At 37.8% G+C, this 22,074-nt stretch overlaps 1 protein-coding gene across 1 annotated transcript; it reads right to left on the bottom strand.

Moving 5' to 3' along the window:
* Window positions 1-16,717: 16,717 nt before the first annotated feature.
* LOC118974504 (olfactory receptor 4A5-like) lies at window positions 16,718-17,701 on the bottom strand. The gene has a single exon (XM_037027945.1). It carries the CDS (start codon window positions 17,699-17,701, stop codon window positions 16,754-16,756), a length of 948 nt encoding a protein of 315 aa, XP_036883840.1. The 3' UTR covers window positions 16,718-16,753.
* Window positions 17,702-22,074: the final 4,373 nt, after the last annotated feature.

The raw sequence follows: 22,074 nt of genomic DNA, 5'->3' as shown, positions 1-22,074 counted from the left end.
AACCAACAAACCTGTGTTCTCGTGGCTGTATAAAAACTAGCTGAATTTGTGGAAATTAACTTGGTCAAATCCATTATTTGCCAACACAAAAGCCCCAGAAATTGTAAAACACTGAAAGTAGTTATTTTAATGTACTTCTCCTCAACACATTTCGGTAAAGTAAATAGCAAGTACTTTCCTGTGAGAAGGTAGGACAGCATTCATGTCTCTGACCATTAATTTCTATAGCTAACAAAACAATTGCTGGGACTTATCTTCCTTAAGTAGCCAATGACTGGGCGTTCTCCCAGGTAGTAGAACTCTTCTGCTTTTCAGTCACTCAAACAGCATGTCCCTAAAGACCCCTTTTCCTAATTATAAGTATGTCTCTTCCTCTCCGCAACTTCATCCCAGAAAATTGGGACTTTACACATGTTTCTACAACCAATGAGAGATATCTATGCCAAGGAAAATATAACAAGGAAACAGCTAAAGAATCAAAAACCAGTTAAAGATAGACTTCGGCTTAGGCAGAATGTTGAGTTTTCAGAAATCTCTCAGATATTTCTATCAGAAAAATTATTCTTCTACATTTATGGGCAGACCCAGCCTCTCTGACTTTTTATATCATTTCCATTTTAAAGGAAAGAGAATATAAAGTCATTGTAGATTACTTTATTAATGTATTTGGTACAAATTCAAATGAAGTGATGAAAATCTTCTCCCCAAGAACAATCCTCAGAGAAAACGATTTGGGACTTGTGATGAAAGAATAACACACAAATAGATGAAAAGCCTGTAATTTCAAAAGAAAAAATTATACAAAGAATATCAGAATTAATGGGTTTCATTTTAGGAAATCTATAGGCAAGGGAAACGTTATTTAAGCCCAAATGAAGGGAGAACTAGTCTTAGGTCCCTTTATCAGCCATATCTCTAAAAAGAGGTCCTTATTCCCAGGAGTGTCTAACCAGTTGTCCACAGGCCATGTCCAGCCCAGGATGGCTATGAATGCAGCCCAATGCAAAATCATAAATTCACTTAAAACCTTTCTTTTTTCTTGCTCATCAGTTTGCATTAGTGTTTGTGTATGTAATGTATGGCCCAAATAACTCTTCTTCTTCCAGTGTGACCCAGAGATGCCAAAAGGTTGGATGCCCCAACTAGATGTTAGAGGCCCTCATCTCAGAGGCAGAGAAGTGAAGGCTTGGGGGATTTAATGAAGTTGATATTTCAACTACTGAATGGTCCAGTAATCACAGCTGTGTAGTTCTGAAGGCCTGAATACATGTCAGCTGAATCACAATGATTTCTAGTCCATTAATTCAGTTCTTTATTTTCAGCCTAGTATCAAATGAGTAACTTTCTATGAGAAAGGAGTCCCTGCCTGGTGTAGCTCAGTGGATTGAGTGAGGGCCTATGAACCAGACTCTCGCAGTTCAATTCCCAGTCAGGGTACATGCCGGGGTTGCAGGCCAGTTCCCAAAGGGGGACAGATGAGAGACAACCATACGTTGATATTTCTCCCCCTCTATCCTTCCCTTCTCCTCTAAAGATAAATATATAAAATTCTTTTAAAAAAGGAATTATTTTCCAATAACAGCCTGTCTCTACAATAAGTCTGTGATGGCTTCCACTCTGTAAGTCTGTAATTTCCCTAGGAAGGTTTACTATGGGCTCCACTGAGCAGCCAATGGAATCCCAGTTTATATGAAGTTTGGAGGCAAAAAAAAATTGCAGAGCACATTGCAAAACAGATGGTGAGGAGATTTCTCTGGGACAGTAAGGTGCCTAGAATCTTACCAAGGCTGTTGTGGCCCCCACCTGTCCCCTGTTGCAGGATACAGGTAGGAGAGTTAGAGCACCAGCTTCCTCCCCTATTAGTGCAGGGAGGACAGCCTGGCACCAGGGGTTACTTGGATGATGGAAGTTTCTGGGAGGAATAGAGACAAAGTGGGAATAAACACACAGAGGCAGTATACATTCATTGACTGTGGACCTCAGCACCAGGAAAATTGGGGTCCTAGGCTACACCTGGAGAAGGGAGGAGTGGGGCCATGTGGGACCTTGACTTGGATAGACTCCAGACTACTTGAAAAATTATGCAATGTAGAAAGGCAGGTCATTGTTGAGATCTATTTCATAAGGAAATTTCAGCACTGGCTGGATCACCACGAGGAAGATTTCAGCTGCTCCCATCTGCACACTGACAGTGCTCGCAGCTGACCAAACTCAGGTGCCCCACTTGTCTTAAGCTTCATGCCCAAGATTGACTCACACCCAAAACTGACTCATGCTGTGCACCCAGAGACTAAGTGGCTGATTTGAGCCTGGCAGCTCACAGAGGACCTGGGCCAGCAGAGGCCAGGAAACTGTGAATATTGTAACCCACACCTGGTTCCCATCCTCTCAAAACCATAGGAAGAGAAAGAAAGCAAAGCCTATCCTCCTTCTTCCTGTGGTATCTAGGAAGACCAACAGAACTCACTGAAAAGGTTTAAAGTCAACAGGAGGCTTAATATTTGTTTTTCTTTTTAAATCCTCTCTTCTTTTTCCATTCTTTTCTTCTTCCCCCAGATGAAACAATGAGACATGGAGTTACAAAGGGTCCAGAGACAGACCAAAGTGTGAGTACAAGGCTAACCGCCAAACTGTGAAACTGAGACAAATGTCACTCGGCTATCCCATGGAGCAGGGATTTTAATGTTCATGTGTATTATTACCATATTTTCATTATTTCTACCACTCTTGCTCGTTTTTTTTCATTTTTCCTCCTTATGTTTAATTTTCCTCATTTTCTTTCTCTGTTTAATTGCATTCTTCGACGTGTTTTCCTTTTTCGCTCTTTATTGTCACTTCCATTACCTCTTTAATTCTCCTTCTTTCACTTCACCCATGTTCCAATAACACACAACTCTTCACCAGGTATTTTTATTCTGGTTACTCAAATTATATGTTTCTGCTTACTCAAATTATATTTGCAAAATTATATCTGCAAAATTATATTTTATTCTGCTTACTCAAATTATATGTTTCATTCTGCTTACTCAAATTATTCTTGTTCCAATAATGTTGGTAATAATTGTTCCATACAATTGTACATACCACATAGTAACTCTTCCTCATCTTAGCCCATGTCACTTCCATCCTGAGCATTATTATTATTGTAATTAACTCTATTATCTTTCACACTACACCTACTTTTTATCCCTTACTCTCAATATACTTTATCACCTAACCTTGCTCTATTTTCTGGATTCAGCTCACAATCATCCTCCCCTCTTACAAGAGTCCTTTCTCTCTTTCACCTTTTGTAAAAAAGTGGCTAGGTGGGTGAGATATCTAAGATAACCTTATACTTAACAATGGAATCTACTGTGTCTTCTCTACTTGCTGGTACTTTAAACTCCATCAAATACTCTCCTGCTGTCTTAATCCATGTTGCCTACTCCCTGCCACTGATCACATATAAGAACAGGTGGGAGCTACGAGCATCAGTATACCTGCTAGAGGAGAGAAACCACCAACAAAGGAAGTGCCAAAAGATAAAAACCCAACTACAACAAGAGAGCCCACACAAACAGAAGAAAGGGCAAACCTACAGCATCCAGCCCAGGAGATCGAAGAGACCACACCACTGAACCTCATAGAATGCCTATCATAGAAGGGCACCTTACAAAGACAGCTAGCAGAGCTAAACATCAAGAAGCACAGAAAGAAACAAAAAGAGTCATCTAAAATGGGGAGACAAAAAAAGAACATGCGATCAAAAGGAATGGAAGACTCACAACTAAAAGAGCTAAATGAAATGGAGGCAACCAAACTATCAGATATAGAATTCAAAATAATGGTTATAAATATGCTCAAGGAACTCACAGACAACTACAAGGAACTGAGTGAGAACTACATCAGCAAGAAAAAGGAAAGAGAAACTATAAACACAAACAAGGAAGAAATGAACAATAAAATCTCAGAAATAAGAACACTAGATAAAATTGGAAGCTGGCTCCATGAAGCTGGGGACGAAATCAGTGAGCTGAAGGACAATGTAAAGAAAGAAAAAAACCTACATAGAGCAGGAAAAGGGAAAGAAACTCAGAAAGAATGAGGAGGTGGTAAGGGAACAGCAGGACACATGAAATGGAATAATACCTGTATAATGAAGATACCAGAAGGAGCAAAGAAGACCAAGGATAGAAAACCTGTTTGAACAAGTAATAATGGAAAACCTCCCTAATCTTATGAGAGAAATATTCACGCAAATCCAAAATACACCGAGAGTCCCAATCAAGAAGAACCCAGAGAGGCCAACCCCAAGACACATCATAATTAAAATGCCAAAATTCCAAGACAAAGAGAGAATCTTAAGGGCAGTGAGGGAGAAACAGGAAGTCACATACGAAGGAGCCCTGATAAGGCTTGCAGCTAACTTCTAAAGGAAATGATCCAAGCCCAAACACAATGGCAATTAATATTCCAAATAATGAAAATTAGAGGCCTGCAACCAAGGCCACTTTACCCAGCAAGGATCTCAATTAACAAGGAAGGACAAATAAGGAGCTTCCAGAAAAACAAAGCCTAAGAGCATACATGTCCACCAAACCAGCTCTGCAAGAGATGCTAAAGGAACTGCTTTAGGAAAAGGAAGGTAAACAGTTGGAGAGAGAGAAAAACATAAGTACAAAAAAATGGCAGTGAGTAAGTACTATCAGTAATAACCTTAAACATAAACAGATTAAATGCTCCAATTAAAAGACACAGAATAGCAAAATGGATAAGAGAGAATGACCCACACATATGCTGCCTACAAGACACCCACCTCAGGATGAAAGACCTATGCAGACTGAAAGTGAAGGGCTAGAAACAAAGTTTTCAAGCAAACAAACGGGGTGGGGGGAAGCTAGACTAGCAATTTCCATATCAGACAAAATAGACTTCAAAAGTAGAGCAAGAAAAAGAGACCCAGAAGGTCACTTTATAATATTCAAGGGAAATACCCAATGAGAAGTCATAAATGTAAAATATTTATGCACCCAATATAGGAGCACCTAAATACATAAAGAAAATCTTGGAGAACTTCAAGAAAGATATTGACAGTAACACAATTACACTAGGAGATTTCAACAACCCACGGTCAAAAATGGATAGATCTTCCAAATAAAATATCAACAAAGATATTACAGCATTGAACAATGTCTTAGATTAAATGAACTAAACTGATATATACAGAGCCTTTCATCCTAGAGCAGCAAAATACACATTCTTTTCAAATGCATATGTAAATTTTTCAAAGATACACTACATGATAAGGCACAAAACAAGCCTCAACAAATTCAAGAAAATTGAAATCATATCAACCATTTTTTCTAATCACAAGGGACTCAAACTAGAAACCAACCTGAAGGAAAAAAACTCAAAAACACTTAAACTCATGGAGATTAAAGAGCATGTTATTTTTTAAAATATTTTCTTTCCTTGTGTTTTAGACAGAAGGGAAGGGAAGGAGAAAGAGTGGGAAAGAAACATCAATGTGTGGTTTCCTCTCATGTGTCCCCTAATGGGGACCTGGCCTGCAACCCAGGCATGTGCCCTGACTGGGAATGGAACCAGCAACCCTTTGCTTCACAGGCCTGTGCTCAATCCACTGAGCTACACCAGCCAGGGTGAATAGCATGTTATTAATAAATAGGTAAAAAATTAGATCAAGGAAGGAATCAAAAAGTTTCTGGAAGTAAATGAAAATGAACTAACAACAATTCAAATCTTAGGGGACACAGCAAAGACTCTCAGGGAAAAAAATTTCATAGCAATACAGGCCTACCTATAAAAGATAGAAATATTTCAAATAAACAACCTGACCCTCAACCAACAAGAACTCAAGGAACAATTGGAACTGGAAAGCATTATGCTGAGTGAAATAAGCCAGGTCTTGAAGGACAAATACCATATGATCTCACCTTTAACAGGAAGTTAAACAACAAAACAAACAAGCAAGCAAAATATAAAGAAAGATACTGAAATAGAGAACAGGGGGACAGCCACCAGATGGGAGAGGGGAGGGAATTTCAGGGGAAATAGCGAAGGAATTTAGAGGAATAAATAGAAAGGATACATGGACAACAACTAAGAAGAGTGAAAATGGGAGGGAGGAGGAAAACACTGGGGGCGATGGGAGTATAAGACAGAAAACAGTACTTGAAAAATAATTAAATAAATATTTTCACAAAAAAACTCAAGGAACAAAAACAAAGACAGCCAAGAGCAAGTACAAGAGAGGAAAAAGCAACATCAGAGCACAATTAAATGACATAGAGACTAACAGCAAAATTCTAAGAATCATTACATCCAGGAGTTGGTTCTCTAAAAAGATAAACAAAATTAACAAGCCTTTGGGCAGACTCATGAAACAAAACAAAGAAATGACCTAAATAAATACAATCAGAACTGAAAGGGGGCAAATTACAACTGATACCACAGAAATACAAATTATTATAAGAAATTACTATGAAAAACTATATGCCACCCTTGCTGGTGTAGCTCAGTGGATTGAGCATGGGCCTGTGAACCAGAGTATCACGGTTCGATTCCCAGTCTGGGCATATACCTGGGTTGCAGGCCAGTTCCCAGTAGGGGACACAGGAAAGGCAACCACACAGTGATGTTTCTCTCCCTCTCTCCTTTCCTTCCCCTCTAAAGATAAATAAATAAAATCTTTTTTAAAAAGTGTTAAAAAAAACTATTTGCCAAGAAACTTAGGTAAAACTATGAAAACCTAGGTAAAATGAAAAAATGTCTAGAAAAATGTAATTTTCCTAACTCAGTGAAGAAGAAGCAGGAAGTCTGAACAGACCAATACCAGCTGATGAAATTGAAGCACTAATCCAAAAAACTCTCAAACAACAAAAGCCCTGAACTGGATCGTTTTACAGGAGAATTCTACAAAGGATTTAAGCAAGAGTTAATACCTATCCCTTATTCACTATTACAAAAATTCCAAGATAGAACACTCCAAAACTTCTCTTTATGAAGCCAGCATCATCCTAATCCCCAAACCGGTTAAAGACACAAAAAAAGAAAGAAAACTTTAAGCCAATATCACTATTGAACATATACACTAAAAACCTCAACAAAATATTGGCAAACTGCATCCAACAATTCATTAAAAAGATCATACACCATTGATCAAGTGGGATGCATCCCAGGGATCCTGGGATGTTACAGCATTCACAAAACAATAAATGTAATACATCACAGAAACAAAAGCAAAGAAAAAAATCACATCAGCATATCAATAGAGGCAGAAAAAGCACCTGATAAGGTACACCACACATTTATGATAAAAACACTCAGCCAAGTGGGAATAGAGGGAGCATTCCTCAACATAATAAAGGCCATATATGAGAGATCTAAGGTCAACATCATACTCTGTGGACAAAAACTGAAAACTTCCCCACTAATATTAGGAATAAGACAAGGAGGTCTGCTTTAACCACTTCTATTAGACATATTTTGGAAGTCCTAGCCATAGCAATCAGACAAGAAAAAGAAATAAAATGCATCCAAATTTAAAAAGAGGAAATAAAGCTATCATTGTTTGCAAATGACATGATAGTATACATAGAAAATTCTGTAGACCCCACCAAAAACTGTTCAACCTATTAAATGAATTTGCAAAATAGCAGAATACTAGGTCAATATTCAGAAATCAAACTCACTTTTAAACACCAACAATGACATATCAGAAATAGAAATCAGATTAAAAAATCCCATTTAATATAACAACAAGAAAAATTAAATACCCCGGGAAAAACCTAACAAAGGAGGTAAAAGACTGTGCTAACAAAACTACACAACAATGAAGAAACAAATTAAGGAAGACACAAACAAATGGAAACATATACTGTGCTCATGGATTTGAAGGGTTAACATCATCAAAATATCCATACTACCCAAACCAATTTATACATTCAACTCAATACCTATTAAAGTACAAATGGCATATTTCACACATAAACAAAAAGCACTTCAAAATTTCTATAGAACCTTGAACAACTCCAAAGAGCTGTAGCAACTTGGGAAAGAAGAGTAAAGTAGGAGAGATCACAATACCTAATATCAAACTGCATTACATGGCTACTGTAATCAAAACAGCCTGGTACTGGCATAAGAACAGGCACACAGACTAATGGAACAAAATAAAGAGCCTAGCAATAAACCTAAGTCTCTACTCTAAATTAATATTCAACAAAGGGATCTCTGAACAGCTCTACATACCAGCTTTCCTAATGGGATCAACTCAGTGATCCATCCTCAACTTCACTGACTTTCTTCTGCTTGCTCAGACCTACTGTTGAGCCACTTTAGTGGATTTCTTATTTCAACTATTGTCCATAATATATTTGTGGACTTTTTCAAAATTTTCATCTGTTTACTGATATAAGTCACTTGCTATTGAGACATTCTTTCATAATTTCTTTCCCTCAGCTCTTTTGACATGATTTTCTTTCATTCTTTCAATATTTTAAAATAACTACAGTCTATGTCACCGCAAGTTTCCCCATTACTCAGAAGCATACAAGATAATATAATGATGAAATGAGATCGTGAAGTCTCTTATGACAGTGCCACTTGAGACAAAAGACAGCACAATATATATGTAAGTCTGTTTCCTATTCACTTTAATACGGTATATACTTCAGACAGGCCTATATTGAATGAGGCCAACTCTGTAGTCAGAAGAGACAAAAGTTATTAAATCAAATGTGGAACTCAGAATGAGCTTCATCATTGTTACACCTATTACACATTATAACCCACCTCAGGTACTTTTGATTCAGTTACATGGAAGTTTGAACTTGGTATGTTTGAAAACCCTAGTGCCCACAGAGAAATTCTTGCACCAATGAACACATTGTTCTATTGCATTTTCCATGGAAAATGCCCATGGTTATGTTGGGCTCCCCAGGCTGATGAAACAGGACGATCCCCATACTGACTTGAGTGCTTGGTCGTAATTAATGACAGAAAATTGGGTTGCTACAAACGAATAAAGGCATGCAATACTATATCTACTTCTACTCCCATACCCAGTGGACAGCAGTGAGAAACAGGGGAAAACAACAAAACAGAACCATTGTAGATCTGACTGCAATGGTAATTAAGGTGTGAATTATCCATCTGGAAAATACTCTCTGGCTAGTCAAGAAATTGGCAGAAAGTGAAAGGAATACAAAATTGGTGATCGAGAAGTTATGATTGTTAACTTTGATCACATCACAAGCTTACAACCTTAGTCTGAAGTGGATGTTTTGTTTTATATAACCATTTCTTTATCTCTTTATTACCCACCCCCCCGCTACATCATATGAAGAGCATTGGTGGGACTTCCACCAAGATGGAGGTGTAAGTGGAAACACTGTGCCTTCTCGCACAACCAAGTTTAAAGACAACCAAGTTTTAGTAACAAAAACGCAGCCGAAACACAGGTCCGACAAGAATGAACCATTCAGCCAGACCTGTAAGAGGAGCTGAGCCAGCAGTGGACCAGGGTCAGGCAGAAAAAATCCCCTGACCCAGGTGTGCAGGCAGCTATAGCTGGATCCCAGGTGTGGGGTAGTAATGGGCGGACACAGTGAGGGTGCAAGATGGCAGGCTCACCGTGGTCACACATTCACACGAGTATAAACCAACGAAGGAGTGAGCAGTGAGACAGACCACAAAGGCCTCAGTGGCGGGAAGCAGCAGAGGGGACTGCCATTGCCTCTCTCTGACCCCGCCCCCACAGAGAGCGTCACAAACCAGCAACTAAATTGCCCCATCCTGGTGAATGCCTAGGGCTCCGCTCCTCATACTTAACAGGCAGGAACAGACCAGAAGGAAGAAAAAAATTACCAAAAAGAAAAGGATGAAGAAACAAGAATTCAAAAAAATGAGGAGAGGCTTAGGAACCTCCAGGACATCTTTTAATGTTCCAACATCCAAATTATAGGGGTACCAGAAGGGGAAAAGGAAGAGCAACAAGTAGAAACCTTACCTGAACAAATAATAAAGGAGAACTTCCCCAGTCTGGCGAAGGCAATAGACTTCCAGGAAGTCCAGAAATCTCAGAGAGTCCCAGAGGAGGTGGACCCAAGGAGGAACACACCAAGGCACATCATGATTACATTAGTAAAGATTAAAATGAAGGAGAGAATTCTAGAAGCAACAAGAGATAAGGGGACACTCACGTACAAAGGAGTTCCCATCAGACTGTCAGCTGATTTCTCAAAAGAGACCTTAGAGGCAAGAAGGGGCTGGAAAGAAGTATTCCAAGTCATGAAATCCAAAGACCTACAGCCAAGATTGCTCTATCGAGCAAAGCTTTCATTTAGATTGGAAGGACAGAAAAAGTGCTTCTGAGATGAGATCAAATTCAAGGAGATCATCATCACCAAACCCTTATTCTATGAAATGTCAAAGGGAGTTATCTAAGAAAATGAGGATACAAAATATGAACAGTGAAAGGAGAGAAAACTCACAGTTATTAACGACCACACCTAAAACAAAAGCAAACTAAAAGGATAGCTAGATTAGGAGCAGAACCATAGAAATAGAGATCACATCGACAGTTAGTAACAGAGAAGTGGAAGGAGAAGAAGGGGGGAGAAGGTACAGAGAATAACTTGCATAGATAGTACGTAGAAAATAGACAAGGGGATGGGCAAGAATAGTAGGGGAAATATAGAATCTAAAGAACTTGAGACATGTGGTCATAAACTTAAGGGGGGAAATAGTGGAAGAGGGGGTTTGCAGGGTCGAGGGAAATGAGGGAGGAAACAGAACAACTGTAATGGCATAATCAATAATATATATATATGTTTAAAAGAACATTGGTGGTTCATATTTCAATTAGGTTGGAAGTGAGAGTATGTCTAAGCTGAAATTAATTGGTGATATGCAAGTTAAAGGGACTTTTTGTGTTTTGTATACTTGGGACAGAGTTTTATTTTCTATCCAAAGTTGTAAGTAAATAGTAGAAGCAAAAAGGGTTGGGTGTCATGGATGTGCTACATTTCCTCCTGTACAACAATCTTTAATATTCTCTACTTTATTCTGGGCCCTAAAAACTGACCACTAAAGTGGTCATCAACTGTTTTAAGTTCAGCCAATGGATGGAAATAACAGAAGATCACAGAGTGAAGAGACATCAAGGTGTTAATTCCTCTGCCACTTTACCACATCAGCCAGTGTGGAAATGGCTATCTCTCTACTCAAGGCACAGCTCCTGTCAAATGACACTCCGTTTTCTATCACACTTATTCTCGTGTTCTGAAAAAAAAATCTATTCCTAATTCCCCTTCATAACTACGGTAGTAATGATGTGCCACCATTGCTAGTCCCTGGTACTTCACAATTTTTTAAAGTTCTTTAATCTTGTAAACTCTTTGGAAATACTTGCCAGTTTTTCCTTTGAAGATTGATATCTGTTTCTTGGAGGACACTTGAGATGATAATTTTTAATGAACACATAGTTATAGAGGAATACCATAGGCTCCCCATTACACCAAAGAATAAGTCCAGGTTTCCTCTACTCACAGTTATTATATCATTTTTTCTATTGCTAAGTAATAGAAAAGAGAAATGTGATATAAAATATTAGAAAGATATTGGAAAGAAAAGGCATCAATATCATTATTGTTCAGCAATATTCCAAAAGTTAACTGAATCTTAAAGACCTAAATAAATACTGAGATTTCTTTTGCTTGATTAACCCCTTCATTTTTTAATATATTTTATTGATTACACTATTACGATTGTTCCATTTCCCCCTTTCACTCCCCTCTACCCTGCACACACCCTCCCACCCACATTGCCCTCCTTTAGTTCATGTCCATGTGTCATACATATAAGTTCTTTAGCTTCTACATTTCCTACACTATTCCTACCCTCCCTCTGTCTATTTTCTGCCTATCATCTATGCTACTTATTCTCTGTCTGTTTCCCCCCGTCTCCTCCTTCCACTCTCCTGTCACTAACCTTCCATGTGATCTCCGTTTCTGTGGCTCTGTTCCTATTCTAGTTGTTTAATTAGTTTATTTTTCTTTTTGTTTTAGGTGTGGTGGTTAATAATTGTGAGTTTGCTGTTATTTTACTGTGCATGTTTTTTATCTTCTTTTTCTTAGATAAGTTCCTTTAACATTTCATATAATAAGGGCTTGGTGATGAAAAACTCCTTTAGCTTGACCTTATCTGGGAAAGACTTTATCTGCCCTTCCATTCTAAATGAAAGCTTTGCTGAATAGAGCAATCTTGGATGGAGGTCCATGCCTTTTATGACTTTGAATACTTCTTTCCAGCCCCTTCTTGCCTGTAATGTCTCTTTTGAGAAATCAGCTGACAGTCTGCTGGGAACTCCTTTGTATGTAACTCTCTCCTTTTGTCTTGCTGCTTTTAAGATTCTCTTCTTCATTTTATCCTTGGGCAATGTAATTAAGATGTACCTCGGTGTGTTCCTCCTTGGGTCTACCTTCTTTGGGAATCTCCAAGTGTCCTGGAATTCCTGGAAGTCTATTTCCCTTGCCAGATTGGAGAAGTTCTCTCTTATCATTTGTTCAAATATCTTTTTCCCTTGTTGTTCTTCCTCTTCTCCTTCTGGTACTCCTCTAATTCAGATGTTGAAACATTTAAAGATGTCCTGAAGGTTCCTAAGCCTCTCCGCATTTTTTTGAATTCTTGTTTTTTCATTCCTTTCTCTTTTTGTTTCTTTATTTAATTATTGTTCAAGTACAGTTTTCTGTCTTTTACTCCTATCCCATTTCTGACTGGATATTTCTTTCTTCCTCTGGTCCACTTCATTGATTTGACTCTCAGTTTCCCTCCCATGACTATTGGTTCCCTGTACATTTTTCTTTATTTCACTTAGTGTAGTTTTCATTTTTTCCTTTAATTTCTGACCAAATTCAACCAATTCTGTGAGCATCCTGATTACCAGTGTTTTGAATTATACATCTTATAGATTGGCTATCTCTTCATGGCTTAGTTGTACTTTTCTGGAGCTTTGATCTGTTCTTACATTAAGGCCATTTTTTTGTCTTGATGCACCTGTTACATAGTGAGGGGCAGAACCTTAGGTGCTCGCCTTGGTCGGGCAACCCAGTCACTGGGTTTTGACACTGTTTCTGGAGCAGGGGTCTCAAAGGGAACAATTCCACTTGCTCCACTCTCTACCAGATTTCAGTCACTTCCCCCTCTTCCCACAAGCAAATTGGGCCCTCCTGGTACTGATTTCCAGGTAGGTGGGTTTGTGTACATTCTAGGACCTTGTGGGTCTCTCCAACAAACTCTCCTGTGAGGCTGGAAGTTTCTCCTGGCACCTCAGTCCCCATACACGTTTTCAATTACTGTTTAGAGGCTATATTTTCCCATGCTGGGGCCCTGGGATGCACAGTCTGTCTTGCTCCCCAGTTTTGCCTCGTTTCACTGCTCATGAATGTGGGACCACCTGGTTCACCAGCCACCTAGTGCACCATGCCCCTCCACAACCTGCCACCTTGCTGGGTCCGCCCGCTGCTGCCTTGCATGCCCAGGGTCTGCCAGCATTTGATTACTTTGCCTCAACCCCTCTCCACCTGACCACCCATCTCCGCCCCTCCTACCAGTCTGGATGAATATGTCTACTTTAACTCTTAGTTTTCAGACCTCCATACAGTTCAATTTTCTGTAGTCCTGGTTGTTTTTCATTTCTAAGTTGTTGTTGTCCTTATTTTGGTTGTATGAGGAAGCACAGTGTATATACGTATGCCTCCATCTTTGCTGGAAGTTCTGATTCTAAATACTGACATTTTTCATGTTTGAAGGAAGAATCATTCAATGTGACCAAGACATCAAATCTTTTCTAAATTAATTAGACATTTAATATACTGTCATCAATATCTTAGTAGGTTTCTAAGACCTCTGAAATTTTGTAAATATTTATGTGCAAAATATTTGTTGGAAAGAGAAAGCATTGTTATTAGTTAGACTATTGTGTAGTAAGACTCTTAACAGATAATCAAAAGCTACTTACATGACCTAAAGTAATGTAGTATTGTCTTAGGTATACTAAACCAATAAAAAGAAAAGAATCTACAAACAGGTCGACAAGTATTTGGGCTTTATTGTAAATATGACGAATCATATTAGAAAAGTAGGCTGCATTTTTAATGTGTTCCAAAACCTTGGTTTTATCAAAATAAACACCCTTTGTAAAATAGATTTAAATTCTTTACATACATGCACACACACAAATGCACACATACAAACACAAGCAGGAGTATAACTCATAATACATCTTGAGGAAACAACTGTAACCATCCATAAAAGTGAGCATGCAAACAGCCTACTTAACACAAAGTAATTTCTTTCAGGATGTCCATAGCAGCACAGAGTAGCACGCTGGCTAAATGGGTTCATAATATGTGGTATATTTAGACATGGAATAATACACAGCGGTGAACTGGTGGGACTACAGAGATGAGCAACAATACAATTAAATCTGAGGAAATCAACATTGTGGATAAAAATTCAGAAAACTATGTACCATGTACCACAATTTTAATAAAGAGAAGGAATACAAAATTGTATATTCTATAATTTTTTATTTATTAATTAAGTCTTTGTATATTCTATAACTTAAGGGTACATGCGAACGCAGTTAAACTATTTTTAACTATGATTAATACAAAATTTCACATTGGAATTACCTTGGAAAGAGGGAGAGGAACAGTATATTTAGGTAATTTCAATACTGATTGTATTCTGGGTATAAATTGCATATATTATTGGCATGCATAAAAAAATACGTAACGATATTTTAAAATAAGAAGTGTTCTTTTTTTTAGTTAGGAAGAAACTTACAAGACATAGATGATGTTTCTACAATACAGTGAAAGCAATTCCATCTTCTTTCCAGTTTGTGATGCTCTGGAGGGACTAAACAGTGAGGAAAAAAATGTTTTAAAATAAGACTGAAAAGCTAAATTTCATTTATATAAACACATATAATTATTAAGTCTATGCTTTAAATTACAGAAGCTGAATGCAACTTTTAGGAAACACATTCCTGTACAAAATAATACATTTCTTTACCCAATCTTCAGTGTCATGAAGACAAAGTAAGAATCACCTTTCAAGATAAATTCTATGCTGCAGAAAGGAAGAAGGAGCTCCTATCCTTTGCAACATTATGGATGGAACTGGAAAGCTTTATGCTGAGTGAAATAACCCAAATGGTGAAAGACAAATACCATATGATATCACCGTTAACAGGAATCTAAACAACAAAAAAAAACAAGCAAACAAAATGTGACCAAAGACACTGAAATACAGTATGGGCTGACAGCGTCCAGAGGGAAAAGGGGAGAGAATCACAAGGGAAAAGGGGAAGGACTCACCTGAACAAATATAAAGGACACATGGACAATAACTAAGGTGTGGGGCAGAAAAGGGAGGGAGGTTGGGAGAACTGGGGGGGACAGGGCTGGGAATACAAGACAAAAACTGTACTTGAACAAGAATTAAATAAATAAATATATAAACAAATAAATATAGAATGGCAAAAAGGCACATAATAACTACTGAGAAAAAGCATGAAAAGAAGTTTACAACCTAGATTAGTATGGTATTCTATGCTCTATTCAAGAGCTAGAATCTGTTTTCATTGTTGAACATCCCAATCAGGTTCATCCCAACCTGTGAATATATCCAACATTGCATCTAAGAGAACTGATCCATGACTGTGCATTTAACCAAATACGGTATCATCTTCCATCTAGACATCCTGTACTTCAAATGCACAGGCATCAAAATGAGAAACAATCATTGAAGTAATGATTTGAAGTAATCTGGAAGACAAAATGCTTAAGGTAGATGCTAAAACCTATTGTACGCATACAATAACAAACATCAAATTTTTGAAATAAAATACAAACTGACAGTAACCACAGGGGACAGGGAAGAGGGAGCCTGGGGGGGGGGCGGAATATGAGATGGGCCATCGAAGAACATGTATGAAGGACACATGGATAAATCCAAAGGATGTAGTTTCGAGGTTGGGAGGTGAAGATGGGTGGAGGAGGGAAGCATGGTGGCGTGAAAATGAAGACAACTGTACTTGAACAACAATAAAAACTAAATAAATAAATAACACGATCTTAACCTTAGAAATCTGTTCTAAACATTAGGGAAATTGCTCTGTCATTATTTTGTATAAAATGAATTTTCAAAGGTAGCTTGTTTTTCACTTCTCAAAGGAAAAAAACTCTTCTAAAGCCCATTTCAGTACAATAATAGGAAACAAACTGACAATGACCAGACGGGAGGATGTAGGGGTTTAACGGGATAAGGGGTAGGGGCTAGCCAAAAAATCCGAATGAGGAATTCATGGGCATGGACAATGAGGAAGGCATTGACTGCAGGAGGTAGCGGTTGGCCGTTAAGGGGCAGGGGAGAGCAATGTGGAAAAAATCAGGACAACTGTAACTGAATTATAAAGAAAACTTACAAGGTGAACTTAGTTTATTTTTCCTAATAATAGAGAAAATACCTATGCCTTTTTATTCATTCTTCAGAACTTCTGTACTAGATTGATTCTAACCTCAAAGGATAATTTGTTCTATTTTTGATATCTTTCTATGAATAAAGAAAAGCATCCCAAGAGAACTCACTAGGTGACTAAGTCATCCATTGTTAGAATGCACCGCCTATTTCTTGCTTCTGACTTACTAACAAGTATAGATAGAATGACACATTCTCATGCTCAATATGAATGACGCATTCTCATTCTGTCCGGAGCTAACTTCTTAAACCAAAGTTTTTTCATAGCATTTGTCATTTCTGAATTTCTCAAAGTGTATATTAGAGGATTCAACATGGGAGTAATAACAGTATAAGCCACACTTATGAATTTATCAACAGATAAGTGGGAAACAGGTCTAACATACATAAAAATGCAGGGAAGAAAAAAGAGAACAACCACCATGATGTGGGAACCACAGGTAGACAGGGCTTTGCGCCTGCCTTCCTGACTGTGAGTTTTAAGGGAACTTAGGATAACTCCATAGGATATTAGAAGACAAATAAAGATGACCGTACAGATTGCTCCACCATTGGCAACCACGGTGAGGCCTAAGAAGTAGGTGTCAGTGCAGGCAAGTTCTATTAATGGGTACATGTCACACATGAAGTGGTCCATGACATTGGGGCCACAAAAGGGGAGGTTGTACACAAAGAGAATTTGGACCAGAGAATGAACAAAACCTCCAGCCCAGGACACCACCAACAGCAGGATGCAAACCTGTCTATTCATGATGGTTGTGTAGTGCAGTGGTTTACAGATGGCCACATAGCGATCATAGGCCATGGCCACCAGCAGGAAGATCTCAGCACCTCCAAAAAGGTGTTCCAGAAAGAGCTGTCCCATGCAAGCTGAGAAGGAAATTGTCTTTTGACCATAGAGTAGGTCTATGATCAATTTGGGTGAAATGGCAGTGGAATATGATGCATCCATGAGTGACAGATAGACGAGGAAGAGGTACATGGGGGAGCCCAGAGAGGGGCTGGCAAGAACAGTCACCACAATGAGCAGGTTGCCCACCATAGTCACAAGGTAAATGAGTAAAAATATGACAAATAATGCTTTCTGGTCCCCAGGATCCTGAGTGAGGCCCAGGAGGACAAATTCTGTCACATTGTTACTATATCCCATTTAGTCTTCTCTAAAGCCCGTTTCCAGAATAGGAGCAGGTCAGGAGAAGGGACCTGTAATGAAATGGTGAACACACTATGAATACATCCATTATATCTTGCTGTACCTATTCATTATTTTATCTTCTACGGGGGTTTACACACAATAAAGGTTTGCTGAACATCTATGACTTCTTCCGAATAGCCTATTGTACCTTCCCTTGACAATTCTGTTTCTCCTGAGATGATCTTGTTTTGGCTACAAGGAAGAGGTTTACCCCCTAAATCTTAGTAGATTGTCAAAAGAGAAAGTATCACAGGCCCCACAGCCAGTCATATCTTTAATAGAGCCTTATTTAAACTGTCAATCCTGGACACACAAATCAGCAGTGACTTACTCTCTGGTGGTTCCAAAACAAAACCTCTCTGGATAAAATGGCATGACGTCAGGCCTCATGACGTCAGGCCTCTGAGTTGGTAATATTCATGGTGAGAACCTTTATACTATAATTAATGAAGCACCAAAAATAATGCCCCCTTTGCACTAGCTCAATACTACGATAAGTTGCTATTAGGTATTCAGACCTTTATGTCTCAAGGATATTCAGTCTGCGTGGATTCTCAATAAGTTTCCACAGACAGGACTTTATCCAACCATGACATAATTAGCACATTGTTCTCTCATGCAATTACTAAGTTAGACTCTGTGACTTTCAGAAACTTTTCTGCTTCTTTTTTGTAGTATTATCAGCTTTTTAACAAGGTGTAATTCTCTCCATGTATTTTGATTATTCTACAACACTAAACACAGAGACACTATTTAGATTTCAAATATTTTTGAAATTCACTGACTGCTGACTATCATGAACTCTTACATTACCAGCAGGTATTGTTTTTTTCAAAATTCTTGGGAAGACACAGGTATTGAAGAAGAAGAACAGAGGCACTGAAAACACAGATAGAAGACAGTGAGGCATGATTGTATTCATAATTCTTCCAAGGTACTGAGAGTGCTCAGAAATGGAGCATTCGTGCTCAGGTTCCAAAAATCAGCATATGCAAGGGAAGAGCCCAACATCAGTGCAAAAAGGCATGGGGTTGAGTCTTTTCTAATTGTAATTACATCTCTGTCTCACTTTGCTTTTTGGAAGATAAAGGGCTGGAACTAGACAATCTCAGAAACCTTGTCCACTCTTACCTTCCATGGGACTCTTTGAGAAACCCTCTTACATTCTATTCTACTGACTTCTTTATATTTTTATAACAAAATAGAAAGATCCAAGCCTGTAACTGTTCATTAAAAAGGCTGCCCAGTAGTAAGTGGCATTTTATTATTATAGAAACCAAATACTAATTATGAGTTACTTTATTCAGTTTATACTTATTTAATACCCAAAACACCCTTTCAGAGAAAGTGTAGCACAGTGACGAATGACATGGACTCTGGAGGCACATTGCCTTGTGTTGAAATCTTAGACTCGCCACTTACTACTATGTGACCTTTGGCAACTTAATAAACCTTTCTGTGCCTCAGTTGTATCCCTTTTACAGTGAAGATCCCAATGGAGCCTGCCTCTTGGGTTGTTGTTTTATTACAAGTAAATATCTAGAATACTGGTTGGTCCCCAGTAAAGGTTCAATAAACAATAGCTATCATTAATGTTCTCAAAAGCTTCACTATCGACATGTGTCACAAGATATCATCTGGATCTTTGTCAATGTGGTAAGAATTATAGATATAGGCCAAGAATAAAAATATAATACTATATGAACTTCTATTTAAGCATAGGATAAGATTGTGTATCTCAGGAATTATCCATTTGATTACACACAAGTAGCAGTACTCACCCGTGATGGAATGTATACAGACTACAAGCAAGCAGAAATAACAGGGGAAAAAGTTGGAGCCATACATCATAGGAAGAACTGAATATTATAAAATGAAAGAAAGTGGGATCAAAATCACTAGGTAAAATCAGTTGTCTTTTAAAAAGTCTTCTTCAAAAAAAACTTTTTTTCTTGCGGAAGTGTTAGGAGCCTTTCGCTAGGAATTCCCTCTTAAGACGTCCAGGATTTTCTTAGGAGATGTCTTAAAATGCGGTAAGAAATAACCACAAAGGACAACTTAACTCAAAAAAAGCAAAGATAATTATTTAAAAATGTATTCCTCAGATTCCCCTACAACTCATAGTGAAGGACAAAATTAAATAAGAGAGAAGAATTGTACAACTATAGACACAGACCTAAATATTTGGCTTATTTTTGCAGTGGAAAATTACAAAATCACTTAAGTTCAAAGATGGACAGGCTAATACCACTCCCATAGATTTGGAGAGCAGCAGGGAGGGAGGATGTGCTGAAAGGTACACTTTTCCTTTCAAGCCAGCCGTGAGGACCACTCTACCTGTCTCACTCACATTGCTGCTTCCAGTGTATACAGAAGCTCTACCATTCTTGAAGCTGTAGGCTGATAAAGGCACACCTATTGAAGAACATGAGGATGTAAAGAAGTCTATATCCAACTATCTTTATCTCACTCCTTACTTTATGCGGGATCTATCTAGTGCCCTTTCTCTTACTAATCATCAATCTTAGATTTCTCCAGAATAAATCTCCTACTAGCCAGTTAAATTATTTAGATGTAGAAATGGAGTACATACTCTACATTCTGTTGTTTAAGTAATCAAAGATCCAATACTATAAAACCTGACAGATAGTATTGTTAGACTTTCAACTTAAACTGCTAGATTAACACTTCTCTATTTAAAAAACATCATTTAACTTAGTTTCTTAAGATTGTGGTTTTTTTAAAGATAAATTATAATTCCATAGTAACAAAAATACCCTCTAAAGTACTTTAAACTTACAGTTTTTTGACTCTATAAGTAATAATAAACAAGGCAATTTTCTGAATATTGGTTTCTTTCAAATATGTACAAATATGCATTGCTGATTATGCATATACTGATTTTAATTAAATTTATTGGGATGGTATTAGTTAGTAAGTTCATATAAATTTTAAGTGTACATTTCTATAATACATGATCTATATACTGCACTGTGTGCCCACTACCCAAAGTCAAATCATCTTCCATCACCACAGATTTGACCCCTCAACCCTTCATTTCTAAAACCTACATATCCTCTGGGTACCATCAACACTTTTCTCTCCCTGTCTACAAATTTAGGTCTTGAAAATATTCACAGATATTGAGCTTCCATATCAGAAACAAATTCCCACATGAAAAACGTGGTCAGTAATATTGTAATAACTATGCAAGGGGCAGCGTGGATACTTTAAGTATCAAAGGGAATATACTGTGGAGCATATGATTCTGTGGCCACTATGCTATAGCCCTGAAAGTAGAACAAAATACTAAATATAAAGTATATTTCTAAAATTTCAAAATAAAAAATAAAAAATCTTACATCCAGCTTCTAAAAGAAAATAGTAATTTATTTCTCCCTACTTTAACACATTTGCTATGTTACAATTTTAAATTCTCTCACTAATTTTATACTAAGCTTGAGGAATGACATGAGATATATGCATCCCTATGTTCATTGCAGCCTTATACATGGTGACCAACATATGAAAACAACCAAAGTGTCCCTCAGTAGGTGACTGGATAAAAGAGATGAGGCACATACACACAATACGACTCCATCATGAGAAAAGATGAAACCCTGCCATTGCAACTATGTGGATGGACCACGAGATTCTACTAAGTAAAATAAGTCAGACAGGAAAACTCAAGGACCATATGATATCACTCATCTCTGGGTAAGAAAGCTGAAAGGAACACATTAATAAAGAACAAAAGCAAACAAAAACTCATAGACAGAGACAACAGTATGCTGGTTAACCTAGAAGGAAGGGGAGAGGACAGTAAAGGGTAAAGTGGGTCATATATATGGTGACAGAAAAAGATCTGACTTTGGGTGGTGAACACACAATGCGATATACACATGATGTATCATAAATTCTCTGATTTAAAGGTCTTAGAAGAATTGGAAATGTTAATTTACCACATAAAATATAATACCCCAAGAACCAACACCATGAACTCATTAGTTTATCTGGAATGCTTTGGAAGTTTCTCTTCGTCATTTAACAAAACGAACAAAAAATATCTATCAGACTATAGTGCTACACACCAAACACATTTTCTATATTCTGGTTCATTTCCTTGTTTTGCTACCTTCATTTTCTTAATTCAGATTTTTCCAATAAAAATACATATATTTAGGACAATAGCAACATTTAAATATGTTGTGTAAATTTTGGTTTTTCTAAAAACTCACTTCAGGTCTGCTCCTTAGTCTTTAAACTCAGAGCTTCTTTCATTGGCAGTGACTGTAGGTACCTCATGTATCTATGTGTGACCACAAAAC

This window comes from Sturnira hondurensis, unplaced genomic scaffold (genome assembly GCF_014824575.4).
Source record: "Sturnira hondurensis isolate 20B ecotype Veracruz unplaced genomic scaffold, ASM1482457v3 Scaffold0019433, whole genome shotgun sequence".
Lineage (NCBI taxonomy): Eukaryota > Metazoa > Chordata > Mammalia > Chiroptera > Phyllostomidae > Sturnira > Sturnira hondurensis.
Note: the sequence above shows the minus strand (reverse complement) of the source record. Positions and strands in the feature narration are given on the sequence as shown.